Consider the following 27,833-nt stretch of genomic DNA (forward strand, 5'->3'; position numbering starts at 1 on the left):
GCCGGCAGAGAAATCATTGTTGGTGTAATAAATATCGAAAGGTTGATCCCAATCTACATATACTTATTTTAGGGGCAAATTGATTTGACTTCTGGTTAAGCTGTTGTGAGCATTCAATTTCATTTTCCAATCAATCTTTTGAGACCTTTCTGGAATAACAAAAACAGATCATGTAAAAGAGAAGAAGGAAAGTCAATTTAAACAGAGTCTGGGAGTAAAATAGCATTTTCAAATGCAGATCCTATCAGTGGAGTTAGAATGAGGCGTGCATACTGCAGGGCTCAAGCGATTGTAAAACCAACAATTATGGCCCATGTGTGAGGCACTGTGCAGAATTGCAATGCATTAAACATAAAAGCATGCTACTGCACTTTACACAAGAAAACATCAGTTCAAATGTCAGAAGGATTTATGGTTTTATGAACTCTAAAGCCCAATAAAGGAATCTCATCCCGTCATAATGGTGTTTATGCTTTGTGGGCAATATTGACATGTCACTGTGTGTATGTATTTGAAGCTGTTTGACCGGAATCTCAAGCACCTTGCCCTCCATCTATTTTTCTTTCAGCAAATACATTACCACTTATGTGTTCATATTTAGGATGCCACGGCACTTAACAATACAATACCAGAACCACTAAAGCAGAAAAAACAATGTTTTTTTAATGTCGTTTTCCACGTATCATATTATAAGTACCACAGTAGCAGCTGCGCGAATGGAAATCGTTCAGCCTTGAATTGCCACGAAAAACGTGGTTACAAAAAAACATAAATTCCCTATTTGTAAGGACAGAGCCACAAACAGGCTGCCTTATATCAAAGGGCTGAGGGGCTGAGGGGCCAAGTAGCGGTCAGAGACAATCAACTAAAGCTGCCATCTCAAATCGCCCTTGACAGCCGTTTACATACACACACATATATACAAAAGATTATATCAACTATTCCTCAATGGGAATAAAGGCTGAGCTATGGCACCTCTAACACGATCACGCAGCTGTGAGGAGGGGTGGGGGGGGGGGGGGGGGGGGGGGGGGGAGGCTAGAGGGTGTGATGCTCGTCTGGGGGTTTAATCAATGGGACGAGATGGTACATTTGGTCCCGGGTAATTAGCCTGTTTGAAAAAGTGCAAATGTGATGGGCACTGGGTCGATTTATTTATTTAATTTCTTTCTCGAGGCCGAGGTGACATTGAAACTCACGGTCAAAGACGAAAGGGAAATCACACAGGGAGGAGACATTTAAATGGTACGAAAGACATGTGACACCCGTGGCTCAGCAGTGAGTTAAGTGATGAGCTTCATGCAGGAGTGGAGGACCTGGATGCCGTGCAGCTCCCGCAGTTTGTGCATGTGCCTGGAAGAGGAGGCGGGAAAAAAGGGATTAGGAGACAAGGACCAGGAAACCTGTTGTGACCTCGACGTGCGTCAGGGCGGGGAGTCTCTGTCTGTCTCTATTGGGGGACGTTAAAGGTAAGCCCTGTGAGTCACGGTACAGCTAGCTAATAGGCCTTTCACACATGCACAGAGAGCCTGAGCTCCTCTCTATAATCCGCCGTATGTGTCACCAAAAATGTCCGAATCTGCCCCCTCCGGAGTTAAATCTATAAAATCCGGGGAATCGGAGAGTCTGAGTATCCACAACGAGCGAAGTGGGCGTGCGGCTCCCGTGTTGATTAGGTTTCTATCGTGAGACTGGCGGGAAACTGGGACCACGGGGTGTAGCTGCTTCATACTTTTCTCTTCTCGCCAATATTTGCGTTCCAACTTCCTCCTGCCTTCCACTCTTCTGTTTACATGGCGGCTCCGTCTCAAAAAATGCAGTATTAACATCACCAAAATAAGAGTCAGCGTTACGGAGTCGGTTGTCTCTCCCGCCATCTTTGATGTGTTGTAAACAAAACACTGAGACTTCAAGTTTGACGCTACTTCCTGCCTCCTACACGCTCTTCCCAGGAGAATCTCCAACATGTGTGAACACGTCTGGTATGGTTTGTCTCCTGTTGTGTCTGATCCTCTTCAGACCTGATTCCCCAGAGTTCCTCCTGAGGCCATGTGCTAAAGGCCTATGTAGGAACAAAGCTGTGCCTCTACTTTGTAGACACGTCACACTGATGACTCGACAACCGTGACTCTTTGACCACGCACATATATCATAAGAACAAAATGGCTGAATGATTTTAGATGTCTTTATTATGCATTAGGATATTATTTTTTGCCCTCTCATTAAAGGAAAATGCATGGTTGCTTTGGCTGTCATCTTAATTAGACACACGCCGTATGAAGCTTTCTTCGGTTTGGAACAAAGATGAATTCCCCAAACCCTGAGTATGTTTCAGATGCAACCGGCTGGAACCGTTCTTCTCAATATGTTTTTGTCGCAATAGTTTCCCTGACTTTCAGAACAAATAACTATAACTGCAGACTCTGAGTCGGCAAACTAGCTTAGCTCTCGCACTGCCAGTCAGTCAACCTCATATGAACCGCTGTTGGCCAAAGATGTGCGTTCTATGCAACACATTAGTCCCCGTACTTCTCAACGGTCGCAATGCTAAACGCGTTTACGCCTCATTCATGGAGATTTCTTTGGAAGCGTTCAATCTTGTGGTATTTAAATGAAGACCTTAAAGACATTCTTGCAAAATTCCAACTCAATAATCTCAGGGACTGAATATATTTCAAGCTGTGAAGTTAAAATAACATAGGATCTATACTATTTGCTATTATAGTATCATCATCTATGCATCTATTCTAGGCTTTGAGTTCTGAGATTCATTCCTTCAAAGCCTGTGTGGGACTAAATTTAGCATTCAAGGTAGGAAACATTTGGCTCCATGTGTCGTGGTTTCCTGAAATGTAATTATATCTGGTTTACAAGGTTATTCAATTCTGGGTTGCACCGAAGACGTTACACTGAAACACACTTGGGAAGCTCTTTCCAATTATTCACGCCAAAGCAGATGCGACAGCCCGGCCTGGACAAACTTGACAAACTTTGACAAATAAATGCATGAAAACCGCCGCAAGAACTACATCAATAGAGTTGCTCCATTACTGTTAACATTCCCTCATTTACACATCATTTCCATCTGAAGAGCTTGAGCGTGAAAGGAGGAAATATTACCTAGACCCAAACCGTGCCTCCGCAGAGACTGCCGATGTTATCGGCGAGATTCATTTTTCATAGGATTACAACTTTTGATTTGTTTATTGGACACTTAAAAACTCTCCTAATGAGGCCCATTGACGGTTGAGCTCTAAGCTAGGCCTGATCTAGTCTCCTACGCCCCGGCTGTCATGGATCTACAATTCCCTGTTCGTTAGGTGCGCAACTCCGCCATTAAATAAATCATATGCGCTACACACATTCTAAATCAAACAATATCATCAATAATATTTTGCAAGACCTTGTTATCCGTCCGTTGTACAATGCTGCCATGACTCAGACAATATCTGTAAGGTAAAAGGTGAAGACACAATATGACAAAAAAAATCAAAGCATTTGACTCATTATACGGGACTCCCCCCCCCGCCCCATGCCATGGTCAGATCTGAGGGGTGAATTAAAAAAAACACAATATATACCTTCAGCAGCTCCAACCCCAGGGTGTACCATACACTAGAAAGTAATCAGTAGGCTCGGACAGAGAAAGAGAGATATATATATATATAGAGAGAGAGAGAGAGAGAGAGAGAGAGAGAGAGAGAGAGAGAGAGAGAGAGAGAGAGAGAGAGAGAGAGAGAGAGAGAGAGAGAGAGAGAGAGAGAGAGAGAGAGAGAGAGAGAGAGAGAGAGAGAGAGAGAGAGAAACAAGAAGAGATAGAGAAATAAAGACAGACGAGAAATAGAGAAATAAGGACAGCAGCTCCAACCCCAGGGTGTACCGTACACTAGAAAGTAATCAGTAGGCTCGGACAGAGAAAGAGAGATATATCGCCAGAGAGAGAGAGAGAGAGAGAGAGAGAGAGAGAGAGAGAGAAACAAGAAGAGATAGAGAAATAAAGACAGACGAGAAATAGAGAAATAAAGACAGCAGCTCCAACCCCAGGGTGTACCGTACACTAGAAAGTAATCAGTAGGCTCGGACAGAGAAAGAGAGATATATCGCCAGAGAGAGAGAGAGAGAGAGAGAGAGAGAGAGAGAGAGAGAGAGAGAGAGAGAGAGAGAGAGAGAGAGAGAGAGAGAGAGAGAGAGAGAGAGAGAGAGAGAGAGAGAGAGAGAGAGAGAGAGAGAGAGAGAGAGGCAGAGACACAGCAAGGAGGGGGTGAGAGAGATCCACCTGGGTTCAGTGTGACACAGCTTCCCCAGGGCGATGGCGGCGTTGCGCTGGGCCTCCGTCCTCCCGGCGGGGGTGATGTCGGCTGCAGCCAGGCGCAGCAGCAGAGGAACGGCGTCGGTGGCCAGCAGGTTAAGGGCTGCTCCCTGCACCTCCAGGCAGTGGCTCAGGCACAGGGCGGCGTTCCCCAGCACCACCTCATCATCGCTGGACCGCAGCAGGCGGCGGAGGACCGACAGCCCTGGAAAAGAGAGAGCCAACGTGAAGGAGGCCGTAGCGTTTTCCCTGTTTTGGAGCTTCTGCTCTTTGTTAACGCCACGCTAAAGTACATTTTAGACACAGATTGGTCGATTTTTCATTTGGTGTCCGACAGCGGCCATAGCCATTATTTGTAATAATTGTGCAGCAGATGGTGCACCCAGTTAGTGCAAACTCAAATGCTTTGCTTTTAATTTTCGGTCCATTAGAGTTAAACGTCCATATGTATACTTACATTTTCCAAATTTCTTGATGTTCTACACCCTGATTTGCATTCAAAGAACACTTTCAGAAGAAAAGCTGTCCGTCTTTAATCTTGTAATATGCTAATTGTTCTTTCCTCTACTCTTCAGCTGCATAAAGAATAAATCAGTGCTACATACTGGACACAGATAAACACAGACACAAAGCAAGTATAGCGTGCACATTCAAATAGGTGAATATTCAATTACTCAAACACACACATGCATCCCCCGAGTGTGTGCTCCTTACCTACACACGCACCAAACAAGAGCATGAATGCGTGCGCACACTGTTTCAGCGTCTGAATACTAGGTCAGGCAGCACACATTATTCATAGTTTAAGGAAGCAGCTTGAACATTTAATGCCAGAGTGTCAATCATGCCTCACTTTTATCAGACTTCAGCAGCTCCTCTCGTGCCAGGTGACTGGCAGCCATACACACTGTGAGGGTCTTAATGGCATACTTAGTGCTGGTTGGTCCTGCTCCCTGGATTATATATGGAAATATATGGAGACAAAATAAATTATATAAAACAGTTATATATATAGATATATATGATATATATCTATATATATACATATGTATATATATGAAATACAAAAATTAATGGATTTAATGACTATATTTCCTGAAATCGCATCAATCATCATCATCTTCAATTGTTTTTGAATGCCCCCCCCCAAAAAAATGCCTTCAAAAACATGCTTTGGGCAGTGATGAGCCGATTGGTGCCGGAGATGTCAGGAGGAGGCGGGGATTAAATATGTGCACATAAAGAGTGCAAAAATATAAATTATACCGACATCAAAGCTGGCCAGAATGTGAGTGATGAAGCCCAAGGGAAGTGACGAAACACAAGGGAAAAGTTCTGATGATGGTGATGATGAGGATGACGATGGCGCTACAACAACCACAACGATAACGATCGCCGTACGTACCTTCAGGAGCCGGCGCATGGTGGTGACCACCCCCCTGCTGAGAGCGAGCTCAAGAGCCGCACTGCATTGTGGGAGGACGTGGCTGAGCACACCAGCAGCTCTCTGTTGGACGGAGGGAAGTCAAAAGGACGGCGAGAGTAGAGGCCTCAGAGGTCACGCTCGGAGGGGCTCAGATGAGAGCGAGAGAGAGAGAGAGGCAAAAAGGTACCGCAAGGCAACAAGTTGGGTGGTAAGGAATGGCCTGAGGGCAATAGTAGAAGTAAATAAACAGAGTCTTCTTGGAGAAAGAGAGGTGGGCCTATAAAAAGAGGGAGGCTGGGGAAGCAGGGGTTATGGGGAGTGCAGAGAGGGGAGGGGGGAAGAGGGGGTGAGATGGGGGGGTAAAGCGCACTTCCCAGAGGTCTGCAGGGGGATCCACGGACCGTTTGCACCGGCCTGAGACCATTTCTGGAGGAAAGTGAGATCATGAAGTGATAATAAATGCCATGGCAGATTGAACGTCCCATTTCAGATGGCAGACGCAAAAGTGAAGGATGACGAAGAGACGATGGGGGGAAAAAATGTCATCAGAGGTGCCCCACCTCCCTTATTTTCTCCAGTCAGCCCAATAAAACAACCTCCCATTTTAATCTGTTGTGCAATACCTCCCCCCCACCCACTCACACACAGACACAAATCCACTACAACACTTCTTCCCCTTAGTTGGAGAGTAGTCAGCTTTATAAATTGTGTACAGCACCAGGGTACTGAGGAGCTTTTCACAGAGAACAGATGGGCCAAAAATAAACAGAGCGTGCAAGTTTAAATTTAGTTTAATTTAAGGCATGGAGGCATCCTATTCTAAATGAACACACCAGTTATGGTCCCAGGACACCATTCCCATGCAGAGCTTCTAAACTATCGAGTCAGGTAAAGAGTTTATCCAATAGGGAATAAAGTAAAACGTATTACAATATCAGATCAGTTTGTACTGAAGGACTATATAAGGGGCACAGTGTAACTTCTGTGTACTTTTCACTGGCTATCGGAATAGGACACGTGTTGCACTTAAGACGGCACGGTAGCTGAAGTGACCAGTTGAAAATATAAACGATCAGAGCGCAGTAGATAAAGGTCAAGATTAAAAGGGAAACATGTGGGGAAGTGAAGAGGAGGGGAATGTTTACAAAGGGAAATTAATCAAAATGGGAAAATCTGCACAATGGGTTATATAGTCCATAAAATGACTCAAGGACAAACGGGGGTATGGCGGGAGCATACGGGGACAAATTGCGTACAGCAGTAATACTCATTAACATAGAGGGCAACGAACACACTACCGTGTTACTCATTAGCACACAGAGCAGCTCCTGGAGCCAGGACTTTAATCAACAATGATGACACACGGAAAGAACAACACACAAACACAGACGGGCTCAGAACAAAAGCAGGGCCATTGCACCGGACATTCCGGCAAGCGGTGTTATTTCTCTGTTGTTTGGGGGGGCATTGCTAGTGAAACTGACAACATCACATTCGTAACATCCAATTACACATGATGAATGGTTTTATTTTCTCACGTTGTCAGAAATATGTTTGTTTTTTGTCTCTTTGTACCTGGGGGAGTTGTCGGATATCGATCAGTCCAAAAAAGCAGCAAAATTCAGTTCAGAGTTTCACCAGAAGCTATGACAGCAAACAAAAGTTAACTATGCCTGTGTTGGACGCCGACTTTTCTGATTGTGAAGAAGAAGAAGTCGAAGAGGAAGAAGAAGTGCTCCATTACTCACAGTGATTATTCCTCCGTGGCTATCACTCAGCAGAGCCAGACACCATGTGCAGAGGGGAATGCCATGTTCCTACAGGTAAGAATTTAGGAGGGAGTCTGGTGAGCATACACAACACAGGTTCATTTAATGCTATCCGCACATCTTTTCCACACAGACGCTCGTTTTTCATCTCCTAAGCAGGGCGGACTTCCAAGTAGTAACACTTAAGTACAACTTTGAGATGCTTGAACTTCACTGCACGACTTTTATATTTTGGGAGGTATACTTTGACAGCACTGCACTTCACTTCAAACAAAAGCAGATATTGATAGTTTTCTATTTCCCTTGAAATATTCTCACATAAATCATGGCTGGGGCGCTAAATCAAAGCTACAAGGTGTTGTTTATTCTCCTCCTCGAAAAGCATTTGTCCTACCTGGAGGCCAGGAGAGGTGACCACGGTGGAAATGTTGAAGATCAGTCCAAGCAGCGGGTAAAGGTTGTCTCTGTATTCACTGCTGCTGCACTGTTTCTGCACGGCAGCATCAAAAGCCATTCAAATGTTAACAATAATTAATCTATATACAGTATATAGAAAGAACAGCAGGTGTCCAGGTATAGTAATGTCGATATGATAATGGGATGGATCTCCCTAATCCATTTAATGCTGAATTTATTGGCTGACATTTAAGATGCTATTTGAATTTCCATCCCTTTATTTCACTTCCTTTTCCATGGGACTGGGGCCGTCCATGAATCCAATCCAGAGACACACATAGCCAGGGGAAACCATCCACAGACTCCACACTCTGACAACACAGTCTGATACAATCTATACTCACCAAGGCAACCACAAACGCCTCCCAACATTCCGGTGAGTGAGCCATATTATGACGGATGACATCATCACGGACCAGACAGCCGATTGATGAGATCAAAGACGGAAGAACATGCTGATTGGCCGGGTTGAAGGTTTTCTAAAATAGGATTGATTCGCACACACACACACACACACACACACAGTGTGGGTCCAAAAGGGTTCTGTGTAATTCAGTTTACTATTACATTTGTATACATCAAATTTAAATTCCAATGCAACTGGTCTCACCAGTATTGTTGTGACAGGGACTAAGACAGTTTCAGATAGCTTATCCCGTAGCTGCATGCAAAATCTGTGGGGAAAATTTGAAATAATTAAATAATATTCAGATCTCTGAACCAAAACCATTGGGCAATTCGTTAACTCAACTCAACTGAATAGGTGCTTCCATGTTTTTTTTCTAAATCTGAGCATACACTTTAGAAAGGGAAAACTATAAAGCTGGGTTATACTTGTTTTCAGATGCAAAGTTCTCCAGCACAGCCAGAGCGCTGATCTCTTCCTGATCCTTCGGGCTTGCGATGCATTGCATTAGATTCCTCATCAACCTTTAAATCAATGTTGACACAGACAGTAAGAGAGAGAACGTATTCACATACAAATGCATTCAATTTAAATAAACAAGATGGAAGTTGTGCTGATACAACAGAGCTAGCTTACTGTATAACTTCCAAAATTGCAGTTATAAATACTAACATGTTTTCACTACCATCTGCAGGGACCCAGCAGGGACTAAGTTTAATCAAGTTCCTTTTTATTAGGGCTCCCCAGACAAAAACAACTTGTTAGCCAGGGTAAGGAGTCGCAGATTTTCATTTTTAATCTTGTATCGTCATATTGATCATGCTGAATGTGGCCTGATGAAAACAAGATGCAATTTCATACGTTTGCACATTCAGGTCTTCAATTGCCATGTGTCTGCTGCGCTGAGTCTGGGAGTACAGGCACATGAGGGACAGACTCTCTTGTCGCACCGCCATGTGTTCCGAGGCTAGACAGTCCACGATGAACTGGCTGGAGACGGTGCACGCCATCAGCGTTTTCTGGTTTTCATCTGAAGTGCGTTGAAACATAGTGGACGCGGACATGGAGAGACAGACACACAAAGCATCAGTTATATTCTTTGAGTGGGGAGTGACGCCGCACTTGCTCATCTCACACACAAACAAACACGCACAAAAACAAAAGTATGGTGAGAAAAGAAATTATATTACCAGCCAATATTCATTCACTCCTATTCTCATGATGAGAATATGGATAATTGCAATTCAATTGCAAGAATCGTTTTTGCAATTACAATCACATTATTGCCAAAGCGACATGCATGTTCTATGTATTTAGCATCAGCATACACAGAAATGAACGTAAGACACGGGTTAATGAAATATGAAAACTCTCTCTCCCACACACACACGAACATCTTGACTCAAAAGAACCACGAGGACTTAATCACAGGGGAGGCATCAGATCAGCTCCTTGACAAGCTGCGTAATAACACAATGGCATAATTAAGCATATACGGCCCTTCAAGCGTCTCTCCCTTCATGATCCTGCCCACCTGAACGTGGTGGGAACGAATCGTCGCTCGAAAGGGTCCGCGGGGGCGGCTGTGGGAGTGGGGGAGGGAGAGGGTGTGAAGGGGAAGGGAAATTAAGTATATAACTTCTAAATCCACCAACCGTTTCCACTGCAAATCACCAGCCATAATCTCAGCAGCGACGCACACAGCTCCTGGGCAGACAAGGTCATCGAACCGCGGGACAAACCGCTGGGGAGGAATTAGAGGAGGGAGTTCTCAGTGAAAGAGCTTGTCGGAAGAGATCGCCAACCTTAATAATAAAAACCTAAATGTCCCATGAAAAGGAGGGTGGGTGTCAGGCAGTGCACTCGACACTACAATGATCGACGACAACAATTAAATGAATGAATACGTGTAAGCACAGAGAGACCACCGTGTAGATAAAAGCAAATAAACGACTTGACAAAGTTTGACAATATCACCAAATAGTCAGTCTAAAGGTTGGCCATCAGTGCATGAACACAAACAATTATATCAGCAAATAAAAATGAGGCAGGAAAAGGGAACTGAGAGACACAAAATGTAGATAAAAACAGATAAGCACAAACCATATACAGTGGGGCAAAAAAGTATTTAGTCAGCCTCCAATTGTGCAAGTTCTCCCACTTAAAAAGATAAGAGAGGCCTGTAATTTTCACCATAGGTATACCTCAGCTATGAGAGACAAAATGAAAAAAAAAAATCTAGAAAATCACATTGACTGATTTTTAAAGAATTTATTTGCAAATGATGGTGGAAAATAAGTATTTGGTCAATAACAAAAGGTCATCTCAATACTTTGTTACATGCCCTTTGTTGGCAATGACAGAGGTCAAACGTTTTCTGTAAGTCTTTACAAGGTTTTCACACACTGCTGCTGGTATTTTGGCCCATTCCTCCATGCAGATCTCCTCTAGAGCAGTGATGTTTTTGGGCCACACGGACTTTCAACTCCCTCCAAAGATTTTCTATGGGGTTGAGATCTGGAGACTGGCTAGGCCACTCCAGGACGTTGAAATGCTTCTTACGAAGCCAGTCCTTCGTTGCCCGGGCGGTGTGTTTGGGGTCATTGTCATGCTGAAAGACCCAGCCACGTTTCATCTTCAGTGCCCTTGCTGATGGAAGGAGGTTTTCACTCAAAATCTCACGATACATGGCCCCATTCATTCTTTCCGTCATACGGATCAGACGTCCTGGTCCCTTGGCAGAAAAACAACCCCAAAGCATGATGTTTCCACCCCCATGCTTCACTGTAGGTATGGTGTTCTTTGGATGCAACTCAGCATTCTTTCTCCTCCAAACACGATGAGTTGAGTTTTTACCAAAAAGTTCTATTTTGGTTTCATCTGACCATATGACATTCTCCCAATCCTGTTCTGGATCATCCAAATGCTCTCTAGCAAACGGGCCCGGACATGCACTGGCTTTAGCAGGGGGACACGTCTGGCACTGCAGGATTTGAGTCCCTGGCGGCGTAGTGTGTTAGTGATGGTAGCCTTTGTTACTTTGGTCCCAGCTCTCTGGAGGTCATTCACTAGCTCCCCCCGTGTGGTTCTGGGATTTTTGTTCACCGTTCTTGTGATCATTTTGACCCCACAGGGTGAGATCTTGCGTGGAGCCCCAGATCGAGGGAGATTATCAGTGGTCTTGTATGTATTCCATTTCCTAATAATTGCTCCCACAGTTGATTTCTTCACACCAAGCTGCTTACCTATTGCAGATTCAGACTTCCCAGCCTGGTGCAGGTCTACAATTGTGTTTCTGGTGTCCTTTGACAGCTCTTTGGTCTTGGTCATAGTGGAGTTTGGAGTGTGACTGTTTGAGGTTGTGGACAGGTGTCTTTTATACTGATAAGGAGTTCAAACAGGTTCCATTAATACAGGTAACAAGTGGAGGACAGAGGAGCCTCTTAAAGAAGAAGTTACAGGTCTGTGACAGCCAGATATCTTGCTGGTTTGTAGGTGACCAAATACTTATTTTCCACCATAATTTGCAAATAAATTCTTAAAAAATCAGACAATGTGATTTTCTGGATTTTTTTTTTCATTTTGTCTCTCATAGCTGAGGTTTACCTATGATGAAAATTACAGGCCTCTCTCGTCTTTTTAAGTGGGAGAACTTGCACAATTGGTGGCTGACTAAATACTTTTTTGCCCCACTGTATGGTATAAGAAAAAGCGGAAAACTTTGACAATATCACCAAATAGTCAGTCAGAAGGTTGGCCAACAGCGCATGAACAAATTATACAGCGTTTTGGGCGGGGGAGTTAATACAGAACACCCTGAGTGCAGATTAGGCTAATTGCAGAAAGGAATATAAAAAGACCCATGGTTCTTTGGTTCTTGAGCCTGGGCTGTTTCCAGCAGCAAGGCCGAGGGCATTAGTTCATGCTTCCTTTTGAGTGTGGCAGGAGTGTGATACAGCTTGCCTGCGTCGGGCAAGACTGATATGGCCCTTCACTCAACACGTTGCCTCTTGAAGATCTCGGTAAGATGTGGCTCCCCCTCATTCTATTAACCACCGTCGGCTGTTTTATCATGCTTGACACTTCCAATCCCTTTACACAAACAGATGGGACAACTTTCTGAGACGCTCCATTTCCGGGGGCCTTGAATAATGTCCGGGACGTTGGGATCAAGTCACAGACAATACTATCCTGGTCCTAATCGGACATAGGGGAGACATAATCACCCCCCACCCTCCTTCCCGCCCTTTCGGAGTGAATCTTTTTTGGGTTTCAGGGACGGAAAAAAACACTAATTCAAGGACAAGTCCGAGTCGCCTCTCTCATTTGTTTTTAAAAAGTCGTTGAGTAGGAGAGACACGGACCAAGGCAAGAACAAAATACCCTGCTTTTATAGAGTTAAAGAGTTGACCGGCCTTCTACTCGTTGGGCAGCCGTTGTGCAGCCATCGTCAGTCAGAGCCCCAGTGAGAGCTGTCATCTGCCCACCACACTCCCCCTCTGGCCCACTTCCTCTTACCTCCTTACTGTGTCACTGCTGATGACGATGCTGAATCCATTATTCAGCCGGAAGAGGGTCTGGCCAGTACCTGTGAGACAGAGAACACTCAATGATCGGTCATGAACAGCAAGAACTCCTGAATCCTCAGTGGAGAAGTCTACAGCACACACAACCTTTTTTTTTTATTTTTTTTTTTTTATTCATTGTGGAGGTTCAGTTGTAGTTTTATTTTGGTCGTTCTAATACATCATCTTTTCAAATAAAGACATTTTATTGTGTAGCTTAATATGGCCACTAGTTCAAGGATAACGTCGGTCTGGCTGATCAATCCATTGTAACCGAGCCTCCTGGCTTCCCCAAAACATCCGTTGCCGATATCCTTTGTTAAACGGACATCCTCGTGCCAAAAAGCAGTGTGGTTGGCACTTTGTGTTAAGCCACAAAGAAAGCCACACTTTGTGTTATGGGTGCTTGTATGGGGTTTCACTTATATGAGGTCAACAGATGCCTTATTGACAGTCGCACATTGATTCCAATAGATAAAAGTGCTGTATTGCCATTGTTTACAGGCACGTGGAAAATAAATGGTCTCCGGCAGATTTTGTACAAGGAGGGCAATTTCACAAATGATAAAATGATAACAGATGTGTCTTGAATATACGTTTACGGGGGTTTGATCATCCACACCGGTTTTGTCCTTTACTGTGAGATCTCCCTACTAGAATGAGAATGAAAAAGGAGTTGAAACTTAGCGCTTGAGCCCAGCAGACAGCAGACCGGTGACAGGGCTGTGCTTTGAGAGGAAGGAATCTGTCAAGTCAATGCTGGCATTACCATGCCTCCTCTCCCTAGAGCCTTGTTCTCTTTTCATTTTTGTAGTTTGTGCCTTTTCATGATACAGTGTGGGAGAGAGAGAGAGAGAGAGAGAGAGAGAGAGAGAGAGAGAGAGAGAGAGAGAGAGAGAGAGAGAGAGAGAGAGCGCGAGCTGGAATATCAAGTTACAGAATACAATGGGTGACGAATACATTAATGATGAAACCAAAACCGATGAATGAATCAGAGACAGATGCATGTGGTGTACAATTTTCCAGCACTCGAAGAAGCCAATACATACAAGCAAAAGACTGTGTACATGGTAGGGGTGAAAGTAAACAGTGAGCTACTAACTGACAATACAACGTATGCAGTTTGCACAAACACGACAGTTCTCCGCACCTTGACAAACTTAGTAGTACTAGGGCTGGGCGATTAATCAAATTTTTATTGCGATTTTGATTTTAGCTGGATAAATATCTGTACATTATTTTAGATTCGAACATTTTCTATTTGACAATTTTGCGTATTTTTTTAAGGCCAAATTTCAAAATTCTTCAAAAAGTGTTTTTTGGGAGGGACATGCTGAATAAATAATCATTTGAATAAAAGTGATTTCAATTTTGACCAAAATAATCGTGATTATGACTTTTTCCATAATCGAGCAGCCCTAACTAGTACTGTCAACCAATATGGACAAGCCAACCGTAGGGGATGGCCAAAAACCGTCAAAATGGCAACAATTGTTGTACTTTGTACGTTAGCTTGAAGTCTGTGTAATGCTGTATAGGCTACTCAAGGCATCAATTATCTTGCTTTGCTAATGTTGTTCTCTTTCTTTCTTAGACAGTATCGTCTTCCTGTGTTGTCCAGGTCATCAGAGCTAATTACCCAGCACAAGATGGGCAGTACTGTGGCTACCAGGAGACAGTAGATGCTCAAGATGAGCTGTGACTATTTTGAATCTAGCAAACGCTCACTACACGTTTTAGTTTTGTAAATAGTTCATATTTTTTCATGAATAAAACTTCAAATTCATGTTGGTTGTTGTGATTTGTTTACTAACCCAAGTGCTGTTATACTAAAGTGGGCCTACTGTATAAGAAAAACACTTATTTCAACTGGGGAGAAAAGGTTGAGCACAAATACTTGATATGCTGAGCTACTTTAATTAGCAAATGTTTTTATGCTGTACAGTAATATACAAATGATGCGTTTGAAAAAACAAGGGCAGAAGTCTAAACTAGTCAATGTATCACGGGGATATGTGTACACAAAGTTTGCTCGCGCTAACACTCGCGCTAGGACCATGGGTCCTTCCCCCTCCAAACGGAAACAGGCAGGCGGTGCAGCGAGCGCAATGCACTGTGGTAGTTGGAGGATTTCTTACTTTTGAGCCAGAGAGCCACTTTCTGCCTTTTCTCAGGCTAGGATGAACCGATTTCAATTTTTTTTGCACATTTATAATACATATGATTATTTACTTCATATAACCTTCAAATCTCCACCCGTGAAGTATCCCTTTAAGTTAGAATACAATAAATCTCCAGTCTAATTTCAAGTGCAGAGACCCTGTTCACCAAGACACAGCGCAACAGCAAGTGTACAGAACCGCTGTGCAACAGACTAGGACGCTTATAAAACTACTTGACAGAGAGCATTGTGAGAGCTACTTGGAGCCCTTGTGGGTTATATGTCTGCTGAGCAACTGTGCCTTTTCAACTACTGGAATAATGGACTTGTTTTGGAATCATCCTACAACTCTGCAATGCTTTAAAGCAATCGCAGAGTGTGGCTAAGTGTTATCTAAAAGTTTTAAGGAAAGGAGAGTTGAGATTGCAACGCCAATAGGGAAATTTCCTGCAATCATGGCTTTGGGATTTCAGAGACTTTTCCTGCTAATTAAATGAACAAGAATAGCCAACAAGGTGTTTTTTTTCTCTCTGGTGTATCTTCATCCAGAATGGTGTCCCGTGTCTGTTCACTTGACGTGCTTGTGCATACGCTTGTCCTGCTGTTCAGATTAATTGATACCTTACCCACAATAGCACTACACTTACACATCATCGATAAATGAAGATGCAGCTCAGGTTTTCTGACATCAATCCAATTCATTCAATTCCAAATGTTTACCATTTGGAATTGAAACTAAACAACCTCAACCATGCCATATCATTTCTCGAAATAATTTTCACTAAGTTTGGCCCAGAATTGTCGAATCCTTTGAACCAGATACCCGGATGAATATGAACATACAGAAGCCTTACTCAGAGCAACCCTCACCGGATCCCTACCCCTGTTGTGGCGCTCAGTGCAATCACTGGGAATACTACAGGGACCCCTGTCTTTACCCTACTTTTGCAGCTTGTGACGGCGAATGGAGGCCCCTCTTCCCCGATCCACCCCCCTAGTTGTGGGCCTGTAGCCCCTAGGCTACTGACAACTCACTGTTTTACACTATCACTGTGTTTTAGACACTATACTTTAAGCGTGTCGCTATTTTTACTGGTGACATACACATTGACCAGCCCAACGCCCCACTGACATCAGATTTCCTCTCCCTTCTTGACTGTTTCCACCTTACCCAACACATTGACTTCCCCACCCATACCAAAGGCCATATCCTTGACAGAGTCTGCTCCGCCTCCCTACCCATATCTAAACCCCATCCTATCCCCTTCCCACTCTCTGACCATCTCTGCATCTTCTTCTCCGCTCCGCTACCTTCACCCCATAGTCCCAAAAAGCACTCCATTTCCTACCGCAACATCAAATCAATCAATCCACTCTCACTCTCCCAGCTCATATCCTCTGCCTTCCCGCCTGACTTTGCCCCCTCTTCCCCTGATGACTATGCCATCATGCTCAACTCCATCCTTTCTGACTCCTTTGACTCCCTTGCCCCCTGGAAAACTTCCTCCGTCTCATTCACCAGCTCCGCCCCCTGGTACACCCTGGAACTCCGCACCATGAAACAGACTGGCTGCCAACTCGAACCCGCCTCACCGTTCATGCCGAAGCCTACAAACTTCACATCTCCTCCTACCGCGACGCCCTCCAAGTTGCTAAATCCGCCCACTTCTCCACCCTCATCAACAGCACCAACTGGAACCCTTGCATCATGTTCTCCCGTCAACAAACTGCTCCAGCCGCCGGACAACCATCCACCCTCCTCACCTGACCTCTGTAACTCTTCCCTCCTCGCCTTTAACAATAGAATCTCCCAAATAAACAGCTCCCTGACTGCCGCCCTCAGTAACCCCTCCACCCCCACCATTCCTGTCACCCCCCCCCCCCCGATCCCCTGCCCTCCCCTCCTCTCACTGCCTTCTCCCCTGTTGACTCCTCCGACATCTTGGACATCATCACTGCGTCCAAGACAACCACCTGCTGTCTAGACCCCCTTCCAACGACTCTAACCAAGGCTTGCCTCCCTGTCCTCATCCCCCACCTCACCACCCTCTTCAATCAGTCTCTTTCCCTTGGTCATGTTCCCTCTGTCTACAAACTTGCCTCCATCACCCCAATTCTCAAAAGGCCCACCCTTGATCCTGTCGACCTCTCAAACTACCGCCCCATCTCCAACCTGCCGTTCCTCTCCAAAATACGCATTGTCGCCGCCCAACTCCACACCCACCTCCAGTCAAACAAACTCTATGAACCCCTTCAGTCTGGTTTCTGCCCACTTCACAGCACCGAAACTGCCTGGTCAAAGTCACTAACGATCTCCTCACCTCTGCAGACTCCGGTGCCCTCAACATCCTGCTATTACTTGACCTCAGCGCAGCCTTTGATACGGTCAACCATTCCATCCTCCTTAAAAGGCTGCGTCAACAGGGTGTTGAGGGCACTGCACTTGACTGGCTCACCTCCTACCTCACCGACAGGCAACAGTTTGTCTCGCTCTCTGGCCACACATCCACCCTCTCTCCTGTCACGCAGGGGGTCCCTCAGGGCTCAGTCCTCGGCCCCTTTCTTTTCATCTGCTACCTCTTCCCCCTCGGTCACATCATCCGCAACCTCAACCTGGACTTCCATTGCTACGCTAATGACACCCAGATCTACATCACCACCAAACCCACCCAAAATCCTCCCCTCACCCAACTCGAAACCTGCATCTTTACAATAAAAGCATGGCTGACCCTCAATTCCCTCAAACTCAATAGCGACAACACAGAGCTCCTCCTCATAGGCACCAAATCCACTCTCAAACAAACTGGACCCATCTCACTCACCATCGACACCTCGACCGTCACTCTCTCCCCCCTGGCCTGCAATCTTGGTGTTATCATGGACCCCACCCTCTCCTTTGTTCCCCATGTCAGCTCCACTGCTGCTGAATCCCTTATCCACACCTTCATCTCGTCCCTTCTTGACTACTGCAACTCCCTCCTCACTGGCATCACCTCTCATTCCCTCCATAGACTCCAAATGGTCCAAAACTCTGCTGCGCGCCTTCTCACTCACACCCGGTCTCGTGAACACATCACTCCTGTTCTCTTCACTCTCCACTGGCTCCCCATCAAACAACGTATCAACTTCAAAATCCTCCTCCTGACTTTCAAAGCTCTCCACCACCTGGCCCCGCCCTACCTGTCTGACCTTCTCATCCCCCCATCGCCCCTCCCGAACCCTCAGATCTTCCTCCACTCTCACTGACTGTCCGACCATCCAAGCTTAAAACCTTTGGTGACAGAGCCTTCTCAAGAACAGCACCCCGACTCTGGAACTCTCTCTCCCAACCTGTCCATGACTCTCCCTCGCTTCCCATATTCAAAACCTGTTTAAAAACCTACCTCTTTTCCCAAGCCTATGACCTCCCCTACCCATAACCACCCTTATCCCTATCTACTATCACACTCCACCTTGCTTCTGTTCTCTGTTGTGCTGTCTTCCGCTTGTCCCCCCTGATTGTCATCTCCCTCTACGTGTTTTATGTAAGCGTCTTTGGGTCACTGAAAAGCCCTATAGAAAATGAATTAATCATTATTATTATTATTTATTCTACTGATGCCTGTATTTCCCATCTACTGTCAATTATGTGAACCAGCTACTATTATTATCTCTGTATTGGTATAGTGGTACTGTAAAAGGTACATCCCAGAGATAAATACAGTCGAAGCCAGTGCAGTGTTTAAAACTGTGATGTACATTAACTTAGTATTTAGTAAACATTATTTGCCAAATGGATAAAACGTATAATCATGCAACTTTTTATGAATAAGTTGACACATACACACGCATACAAACATACACACACTCAGTGCAGAGCTTTGGGCAGAATGCGTGTGGAGGAGCAGAGGCCAGAGGGGCGAAAGTGGTGGATAGAGGTTCTTTGTGATGTGTGGGGTGAAGTGTCCAAAGAGTAATTGTGGGATTATGGTCAACCACAAAGGGGTCAGGTGGATGAAACAGCCACGGTACACGCTCTGGTGTTTTCACTCTGGAAGTGAAAGAGCCGTGAACGTTTTTCACTTATTTTGTTAAGTAAAAAATGAGGTTGTCATCGTGTAATGTAAGCAACTGTAAGCCGTTCAATGAATCATATCGGACAGATGTTGTAAAGTCAACTGAGAAAAACAAATTAGAGAGGCGTAGCACATACTTTATCATGTCATATGTGCAGACATGAGTAGTAAAGCGTCATATTTACTCTGTTACATTTTATTCACTTTTACTCACGTATATTTGTGAAAACATTCTTGTTACTTTTACTGTGCCTACGGCTACATTCCACTCGTTCTCTCAGAGAGATTCAGTCAAAGAGACTGACTGGTGTTTGCATTCACCAATCAAACATAACAAGTCAGAGTAGTAGTGATGGTGGTAGTAGCATAAGTATGACCAAAAAGAACAAAGCGGTGTGAAAATGGACATAAGCGTGATGAGCAGCTGAGCGCTAAAATGCAACACAGGGAAGAGTAGGACAATAAACGCTGTGCTAGGTAATGAAGACACGAGATGCCCTTTTCAGGGCTTACAGTGACGAACGACTAATTGACGCATGTCAATGTGTCATTGATGTGGGTTAGCAAGGCAACGCCTCTTGAAAATCTTTCACGAAACTCTGCATGGTAAGGTTTAAGTTGACATTGTGAAACGTAGCAAAGCCTCATTGACAAAAAACATTTGCCTAGTGACATTGGAATGTCTTGAATGGATATCCACTATAGGGGGAGATGTGGCCTATCGTCCTCAATGAGCAGACCCGCGTTAAAGCGACACTTGCGTGAGATGAAATGCACACAGCGGATCCTCTGCATCGTTGTTGATGAAGACATGATACAGAGGAGAACCATTGCAAGCTCATAAATACCAATGAATGTGAATATTTATATTTTGTATATTTATATTCCACAAGCATTTATAAAATTCATAATTTGGAAATCTGGATATTAACGTACATCTTGCTACGAATCATTCGATTTTTTTACATGGTCCCCATGTAAAAAAAACTGCTTTGACATCTTCTTGAGTCATTATCAATTTAACGTAACAATACTTTTACCTGATATTTACTCTACCCACCTGTATGTGTTAGAGAGATTATTGGAGAAATAGTATTTTCCTGAAATAAAGAGAATAAAGAAATAAAAATTCTAATGCCGTCATAAAAAGCTACTTCAACTCCCAATTGACGTGCACTTTCCCAAATGTTTCCCTCAAATTCTCATTCAAATAAAAGCTAGGTTGATGCTGTACATTTCTTGAAGCATGCCAGATAAGTCAATTTAGAAAATACTATTCAAGCAAGTTAGTTATTTAATGGTAATCCTGTGAAATGGTCATTTAGGAGAAATATGAAGAGCGAAATGAGTTTATAAAACCATAAAAACAGCTACAACTTGCTTAGAATATGTAAAATGTAATATCGGTGGCTATTTCCTAGATCAGTTGGCAAACCAATGTGCTATGTGTAAGCCGGTAATTGAATATACTCTATTTAAACACCAACATTTGAAAGTCATCCCAAATGTAAATCCACCCATTTAATTTGCCGTCATTTAATGTTCAATCATCGCTTCCTCTCTCTGAAATGCTTTAGCTGTAAATATGCTATTTATTCTCCCAAACCCTATTACCATTGTACTTTGTCTCGCTCAGCCACTTCCTTAATATCATAGTAAGAGGCAAACCTCTGGCCTGTGAAGGAGACAGGGAAAAGCTAGCTAAAAACAAGATGGCATTTGGAGCATTAAGGCTGTTACATTAGGCCCCAATCTAAACATGCAGCAATAACGGGCCCAATGCACCAGTATTACGACATTTAGTCGCTTTTCCAATAGACTTATTCCCTAAGATACAAAAAATGAGTAATAACTCCTGGGAGCAATTTTTTTTTACCATTACTTCTGTTGCTTAACTGTTCTTTGCCCATTGGCTCCCGAAGCAGAACACAATATTTGCCTTTTGACCATGGGTTTACAAGAACTATTGGAAAACATTCTCACTGGGAAGAGCAAATGGACCATGAAGAGCGATCAATAACGACCATGGTTAGGGCTCTATTTCACCTCCACTTTTGTAGGTATTGACAAATTGACTGTTACCCACAACAAACGCAGACTTTTTAATTTGATGTTTCACCTTTCGCCCAGTGTTGAAAAGTCTCCCTCAGCCACTCATGTATAAACAAATGAGGCACTATAGAAAGTCAATGTGGCCTGCCTAGCAAATGGTTTCCCGCCTTTTCTCTTCCCTCTTGACCTAATGGGGCTCCCTCTCTCTCTTTATGCAAAAATTCCGGCAACCAGTTGAGCAGGTAGTCGAACAATATCAGAGAGAGAACGTATCAAAGAAAATGATTGGAGAGGATGTCCCCATAGTGCACTCACAGTCAGTAATGGCTTTCGACAGAAGTTCCAGCCCTCCGCAGTAGTATAGGGGGCTCTCGTTGGGCCTTGAGAGTTTATCCAGCAGCTGAGGCACTGTGGAGGCCTTCTGTCCTCCCCTGTCAAACTCCTCTGTGGCACTTAACTCCTGCCTCTCTCGCTCCTCCTCCCATTCCAGCTGAGTCAGGTATTCTGCAAGGAGGAAGATGAAAGATGCGAAAAAAGATGGTATCAGAGGTTGATGAGCTATCATGTCCCCTCCCCCTACTTAGTAGTCTAGGCCTCCTATGAAGCCGTCTTCCCCCCACCATCTTCCCTTACTGTCCTTACCTCAGTAATGCATTATCAATGTAACGCTACTTTATAACCCCCCCCCCCCCCAAAGGAAACCGTCTTTTTCCTGACAAATGCCAAAGGAATAATTATACAGAGCATAGTATAAAATAATATACCTTTCATTTTTTCTTACACCCATTTACATTTCACCTTTCACTCAAATTCAAACCGGACTTGCTAAATGCACTGGCAAAAACCGTCAGAAGTACTTTCTTTCAAAATTTATATTGAACACAATCCCTCTTGCTGTCCTAAATGTCCCTTTCACTGGAATAATTTAAGGAGTTGGATGATTGCGACACTATGAAAGGTGTTAAAAGGGGGGAAAAGTGAAAAGAGGATGTCTCCTTTATGGTTTGGTAATCTGAAAATAAAATTCAGAATTTGTATTTTTGACAATGTGAAAGCATTTAAAGAATAATAATGAAACTATGTGGGAAGAGAGACGTTTTTGTCACCTATAATAACAAAGAATATCCCCCAACCCCACCCCCCACCCACGTCACATTTGTAATAGTCTGACATTATAAGGCCTAAGGAGTGAGGACAGAACCAGCAATATGTTTCCAACATTAACTTTCTTATCTCTTACGCACTGCTGTGCATGTTATTGTTAAACTTCTCTTTACCGTTCACCATTTTCTGCCTCTCAGGTTCAATTTCCACAATCTTTTCATAGCAGTTTCTTGCCTGCGAAAAAAAGAAAATATTTTGGTACATCACCCTTGGAATATGATAGGTTGTTGTTCTCCCCTGATGTCTTCCAGGACCATGGAAATCAATAGGACTGTGGCATCAGCAAAATGTACTCTCTCAGCGCGAATAAGTGGCCAGAAGACATTTAAAAGCATGATAGGAAGTAAACCATGCATTCTGCAGTATTTACATTTTAATTACCATTTGCCAGGTGCCAGTAAGATATTGCTTTGCCAAGATTTACCACTAAGGATTTCAGAAAGCTGCAGGATATGCTTGACCAAACATTGATGTACATATCGCAATTATTATAATCAAGATTTAAAAAAAAAAAACGGATGCATTGCAGATGTCAGGTGACTGTATTTCAGAGAGAGATTGGTATATATAGATTGATATATGTACAAGGGTAAAATGTGGGGGAGGGATTAGTTTTAATGAGGGGTGATCATGCTCACCTCTTTATAATTCCGCAAGCCAACATAGGCTTTGCCCATGTGTACATAAGCTTTGAGGCATCTCTCATTGCACTGACAGACCGGGCAGAAAGTAAGAGAAACAGGGACAGGTTACATATATATTCTACCACACACAACATTTCTATCCTGCCAGTTATGTTTTACAAGTTGTTTTATACGGTCCCATCGATTGAAGACACGTTATGAAGTTCAACGGAACATTTGAGATTTTGCGCTACACGTGAACTGTTATGTTTGATTACATTGTTCAACATGAAACAAACAACAGATGCATTAGAGAGCCTATTTATCATAGCAAACGGTGTATTCACATTTTCAACTGAAATCTTTACTACCTAGAGGCAATCAAGTACAAGAGAAGGAATACCAAATTCCTTTCTTATTATTTTTCCTTTTCTTTCATCCAACCTGAAAAGCTCATCATCAAGCGATGCAGTGCAATGAGTGCAGCTTTGTGTAAAAAAATACAAAAAACAATACCCATTATTAGATCTCTGCAACACCAAACCTCTGGTCCTCTGAGTACCCAGGATTACAGAAACTTCGGCTTGGGATGACACCATGAAAAACGAGGTATCAACTGAGCAACCTGCAGTTTCCAAAGTAGAGCTCACCTTCAGGGCCCATTCGCAGTCACTGACGGCCTTGTTGAACTCTCTCAGCTTAATATAGGCCTAAAGGAAGGTATTGTTCAGCGTTAGACAACGTTAAGTAATCGCTAACAAATTACAGTGAATAAATGTGTCCTCAGGAGGTAAAGCAGGTGATTCTTAAGCAGGGATATTAGGCTGTTGTGAGTGCACAAATGGTGCAGAAAAAAAAAAGCATTTCCGTCAATAGGGAATAGGGACTGTATTTCTCGATTTTAAAAGCAGAGCATTCAATTCGGACCCCATTCCTCTAACTGTACACTACTTGAGACAAGTCTGTTTGGCAGAAGACATCAGAAACTCAAAACTCAAAAGAAAGTTTGACCAGACACTCGACAGGTTCTGGACTCACATCTCCCCATGTGAAACAATAACAATTGACAGGGCACCAAGTCTCAAACAAGTCGAGTCATTAATTGGAGGCATCTTAAGGCTAACCTGTGCTCTGTTGGTGTATAGTGGCTGCATGTCACGCAATTCTGCCAGCCCATCGCTGTAAAACTCAACGGCCAGTTGGAAGTCTTGTCGGGCATAAGCTTTGTTTCCTTTGTCTTTCAGTTCTGCGGTAAAAACCAAAGTGGACGTTACGTGCATGTAGCAATACGGTTTGCTTGACAACAACGTTGAAGCTGAGTTTTATCTCAATGCAAAAAAAAATGAGGGAACAGATGTTTACAAACCGTTTGCCATTTCCTCCTTTGCTCTCCTTCTCTGCATCCTGTCTGCCACATCTCTCTCCAGACTCTTCATGTAGCTCTCTTAACGCCAACATATTCATAAGATCCATTAGTACAGATGCAGTAGGCTTTAATGCCCTTTAAAAAAAATATCCATCAATTCACTTAGCATCAGGCTCTCTAAAGGCTTATTGTCAAACAGTCAAAAGATATTCCATTTCATCAGTCACAAACCCAGTGTTTTGCGTTAAAATCTCAAAGATATCCGTTTCAGTTTATTTGGCGCCATCTATGGCGAAAAAAAAGTTATACGCACTACACACAAAAGTGAGTTGAAGGATGAGTTTGTGGGTCTGTCTATCATCTCTGGTGGAACAACCACTGCTGGGTGATGAAAATCACATCACTCACTGCACAGCTCGGGATTTGAATATATGTCGGGAATGTCTCCACTGTTCCATTTATAATATTGCAAGGGCATTTATCACTGGGCCAAAGACTATATCCCCATGTGTTACCTCACTCTGTGATAGACAGTGACTTAACTGACATCCATTGAAATGTAAATCTTTGGAGATTTCAAATTGGATGAAATAAGGGCTCTGACGCACTGCTCTGCATAATAATGTCACAGGCCATCATTTGTATAGTAGGTGATTTTTTTTTGGGAGGGGGAATGTTAAGAGTTTTCCAGTTCCTGAAGTTCCATCAGGGTTGCTAATGATCATCATGCTGATGTTGGGGAACGTGTTTCTCTTAAAGTGAGACAAAGACATGAATGTCAGTTGAAGGTTGGTACTGTTTTCTAAAATGAGCATGCAGTGGAAGTCCTTTAGCACAGCTCTTCCGTCCTGTCTGCCTCCAGCATGCCATCATTTGTTGCTCTCCATTTTTTCACCACATAGTGTTCAGTGTCGACATATAAGGTCACACTGTTGTTACAGGTTAATGAGCTCATCCACCCATAACAAGGTGTTGAAAGTTTCCCTATTTTTTTTTCTTATTATAACTATGTGGATTTTATGTTGAATTAAGAGGACAGCCCATTTATATTATACTACACTCTGATACATTAATTTGAAAAAGTAGACCTTCTAAAACCTTCTCTAATTATAGCATCAAGTATTAGGCTAACTTATACATATTAAATTGATTTAATATGCATTGTGCAAGTGACGTAAATGGACATTCAACTGCATTGCAGTGTTACGTGCCATTTGTCTTCAAACATCTCAAATAAGATTTCCTTACATTTTGACGTGTATGTGTATGCATCATCACCAATTGTTTTCCCATCACCTAGAAAAACTAAACTGCAGTTATCACAACAAAACATTATATTTTCCCTAAATTCTGAGCCATGAAATGTAGCATTAGCAAACACACAAAACAACAGGCTAGGAAAGTCTAGGAGAGATTTTGGTCCTCACTGTCACTCATTGAGTGTAGGACAATTATTTGAAATAACTGAAGCAGAACTTGATGCAGCCAGACATTTACTGGCAGGTTTGCACATAGAATGTGAATACAGTTGACAGCTTCTTCTTCTTGGTGTGCAATTAGCATCTTAGATTCAGAGCAGGGACATACATGTTGCATGCCAGCCTTCTTCATACAGATATGGAGTATGATTTGTACCACTCATGAAATCATGGCATTATAAAGGTGTTTTTGTTGTAATAAGGAAGATGCCAGTTTACTCACCTGCATCTACATCTGAGCTGTACTGAGGAGGACACTGAAAGACACGAGGGGATGGGGGGGGGGGGCAAGAGTGTGAAAACAGAATGACAGGGCAGTATATTAAAATGAACTGCGTTTTGGATATGTGGTGGCATAGGCGAATGTGTGTCTACCGCGATAGCAGGGGGAGATGTGGTGGAGGGGTTCGTGTTGATGGTTGTCCGGTTGATGACGGTTCTGCACGAATCGTCGCCCTCCCCATCCTCCAGAACGGCGAGGTAGCGGTCCGCCCTCTCCGCTGCCGCGTGCTGCTGGGCTTCATCGGTATCAGCCCTATGCAGCTCGTTCACCAGTTCGCCTGTGTTCAACCAGAGAAAGACTCCTCAATGAGTGACTATTCCTTTACTGCCTGCATTTGTATTTGCTACCATCGAGTAAGTGTAGTTTCTGTTCAGCAAAAACAGGGAGGGGGTCTCTCTCAGTCCAAAGAAGTGATCAGGCTCGATGTCGCGTTACGATTGTAAAACGACTGTAAAACAAAAGTACCATACGTGCATTTCAGCTGTTTCAACTACAGCGGAAGATATCGAGACGATTTTCGCCGCCATATAACACACCAAGACGTTACTTACTTATTGTGTCAACGTTTTTAAGGAAACTCTCTAAGTCCTTTCTTTGGTCCATCATGTAGTGGGGGAGAGTCAACCCTTTGTTGTAACCACGACAGCCGTAGGCATGGTGACAGTGCAGATATATGACAGAAGAGGGTACAACAATGGCGATCCCAGTGTCCCGGGTGTAGACCAGCAGGGTAGCCGCTTGAAAAGTTAATTTACAGCCATACAACTGTTAATGTATACAACTGTAGCCATTCAAAATCCTGTTCCATATTAAGTACTCTACCATTGCTAATCAGTTCATTCAACCAGCTTTCGTATTCAACATGTATGTTTACAAAGGAAAACGTGACGTTGAGCCATCGTAGAAGAGCAAGCGTTGTCTTTCCCTCAGTAGCAGATCAACACTGCCTCCGTGTGGTTGTTGAGGTATGAGAGAGAGAGAGAGAGAGAGAGAGAGAGAGAGAGAGAGAGAGAGAGAGAGAGAGAGAGAAAAAAAATACATTATCAGTCAAGTCAATGGGTGGCTCCGGCCGTCCTGGAGAGGAAGAAGGACTGTATCTGGAGATTCCGGAAGTCAAGGCCCTGGTCCTGGCCTACCCCGACTACGGTTAACTATAAACCTGACCCTGTGTACTTCTTGGCCGCCGCTGAAATATATTATGTACATAGTTGTTTGTTGTAGTGTCATATCTTTTGATTGATGATCAATAAAGGTAGTTTTGCAGTCGTGCGTTGTATGGGGCACAGAACTACGGTTAACTATAAACCTGACTCAGCTTCATATAGTTCGATACGAGTATAACAGCAAGCAACAGTGTGTGGTAAGCAATAGATTCAACGTTTTTTTTTGCTCTTATAGTCTAACTTATTAATGCATCAGCCTTTTTCATTTTTAACATTTTAGTATAACTTAGTACGATAGTTTGACAATTATAGGACGCAATGACGGACTGCGACGCCTGGCTAGTGTCAACAGGCCAACCACGGCTGGCCTGTGCTGAAAGAGGCCGATTGCATCAATTAGTTCTAGTTCTGAGAGCGGAGGTCTCTGCAGCTGAGACATGGGTACCACAGGAGACATAGGAGCCTACTCAGGAGTTGGTTACCTCTACACCTCCAGGCAGAAATGAATCTCCAGACATTTCTGCCTGGAGATTCGACTGCATTTAGACTTGATTTTA

At 43.6% G+C, this 27,833-nt stretch overlaps 1 protein-coding gene across 2 annotated transcripts; it reads right to left on the reverse strand.

Moving 5' to 3' along the window:
- Positions 1-643: 643 nt before the first annotated feature.
- ttc12 (tetratricopeptide repeat domain 12) lies at positions 644-27,024 on the reverse strand. Of its 2 annotated transcripts, none has more exons than XM_079733903.1 (21): positions 26,665-27,024; positions 26,206-26,390; positions 26,054-26,087; positions 24,353-24,430; positions 24,111-24,232; positions 23,637-23,696; positions 23,002-23,073; positions 22,477-22,537; positions 21,515-21,703; positions 12,885-12,954; positions 10,022-10,110; positions 9,228-9,396; positions 8,795-8,890; positions 8,571-8,634; positions 8,305-8,439; positions 7,899-7,988; positions 7,484-7,552; positions 5,715-5,816; positions 5,163-5,262; positions 4,277-4,514; positions 644-1,353 (listed from the first exon to the last, which is right to left on the reverse strand). In XM_079733903.1, exons 1-21 carry the CDS (start codon positions 26,717-26,719, stop codon positions 1,284-1,286), a joined length of 2,148 nt encoding a protein of 715 aa, XP_079590029.1. In that variant the 5' UTR covers positions 26,720-27,024; the 3' UTR covers positions 644-1,283. The 2 variants fall into 2 exon arrangements, with proteins under 2 accessions (XP_079590029.1, XP_079590028.1); XM_079733902.1 differs by having other exon boundaries at positions 7,899-7,994.
- Positions 27,025-27,833: the final 809 nt, after the last annotated feature.

Source organism: Pollachius pollachius, assembly GCF_949987615.1.
Source record: "Pollachius pollachius genome assembly, chromosome: 3".
Lineage (NCBI taxonomy): Eukaryota > Metazoa > Chordata > Actinopteri > Gadiformes > Gadidae > Pollachius > Pollachius pollachius.

What these genes read in the sequence shown, in the direction of transcription:
- ttc12 (XM_079733902.1), bottom strand. Translation starts at nt 26,719, where the DNA reads ATGATGGACCAAAGAAAGGACTTAGAGAGTTTCCTTAAAAACGTTGAC. An exon ending in AACTTTGCATCTGAAAACAA is followed by an intron (nt 8,635 to 8,794) that starts GTATAACCCAGC and finishes TTTTCCCCACAG; the next exon opens with ATTTTGCATGCAGCTACGGG. An exon ending in CTGTGTCACACTGAACCCAG is followed by an intron (nt 1,354 to 4,276) that starts GTGGATCTCTCT and finishes CTCCTCTTCCAG; the next exon opens with GCACATGCACAAACTGCGGG.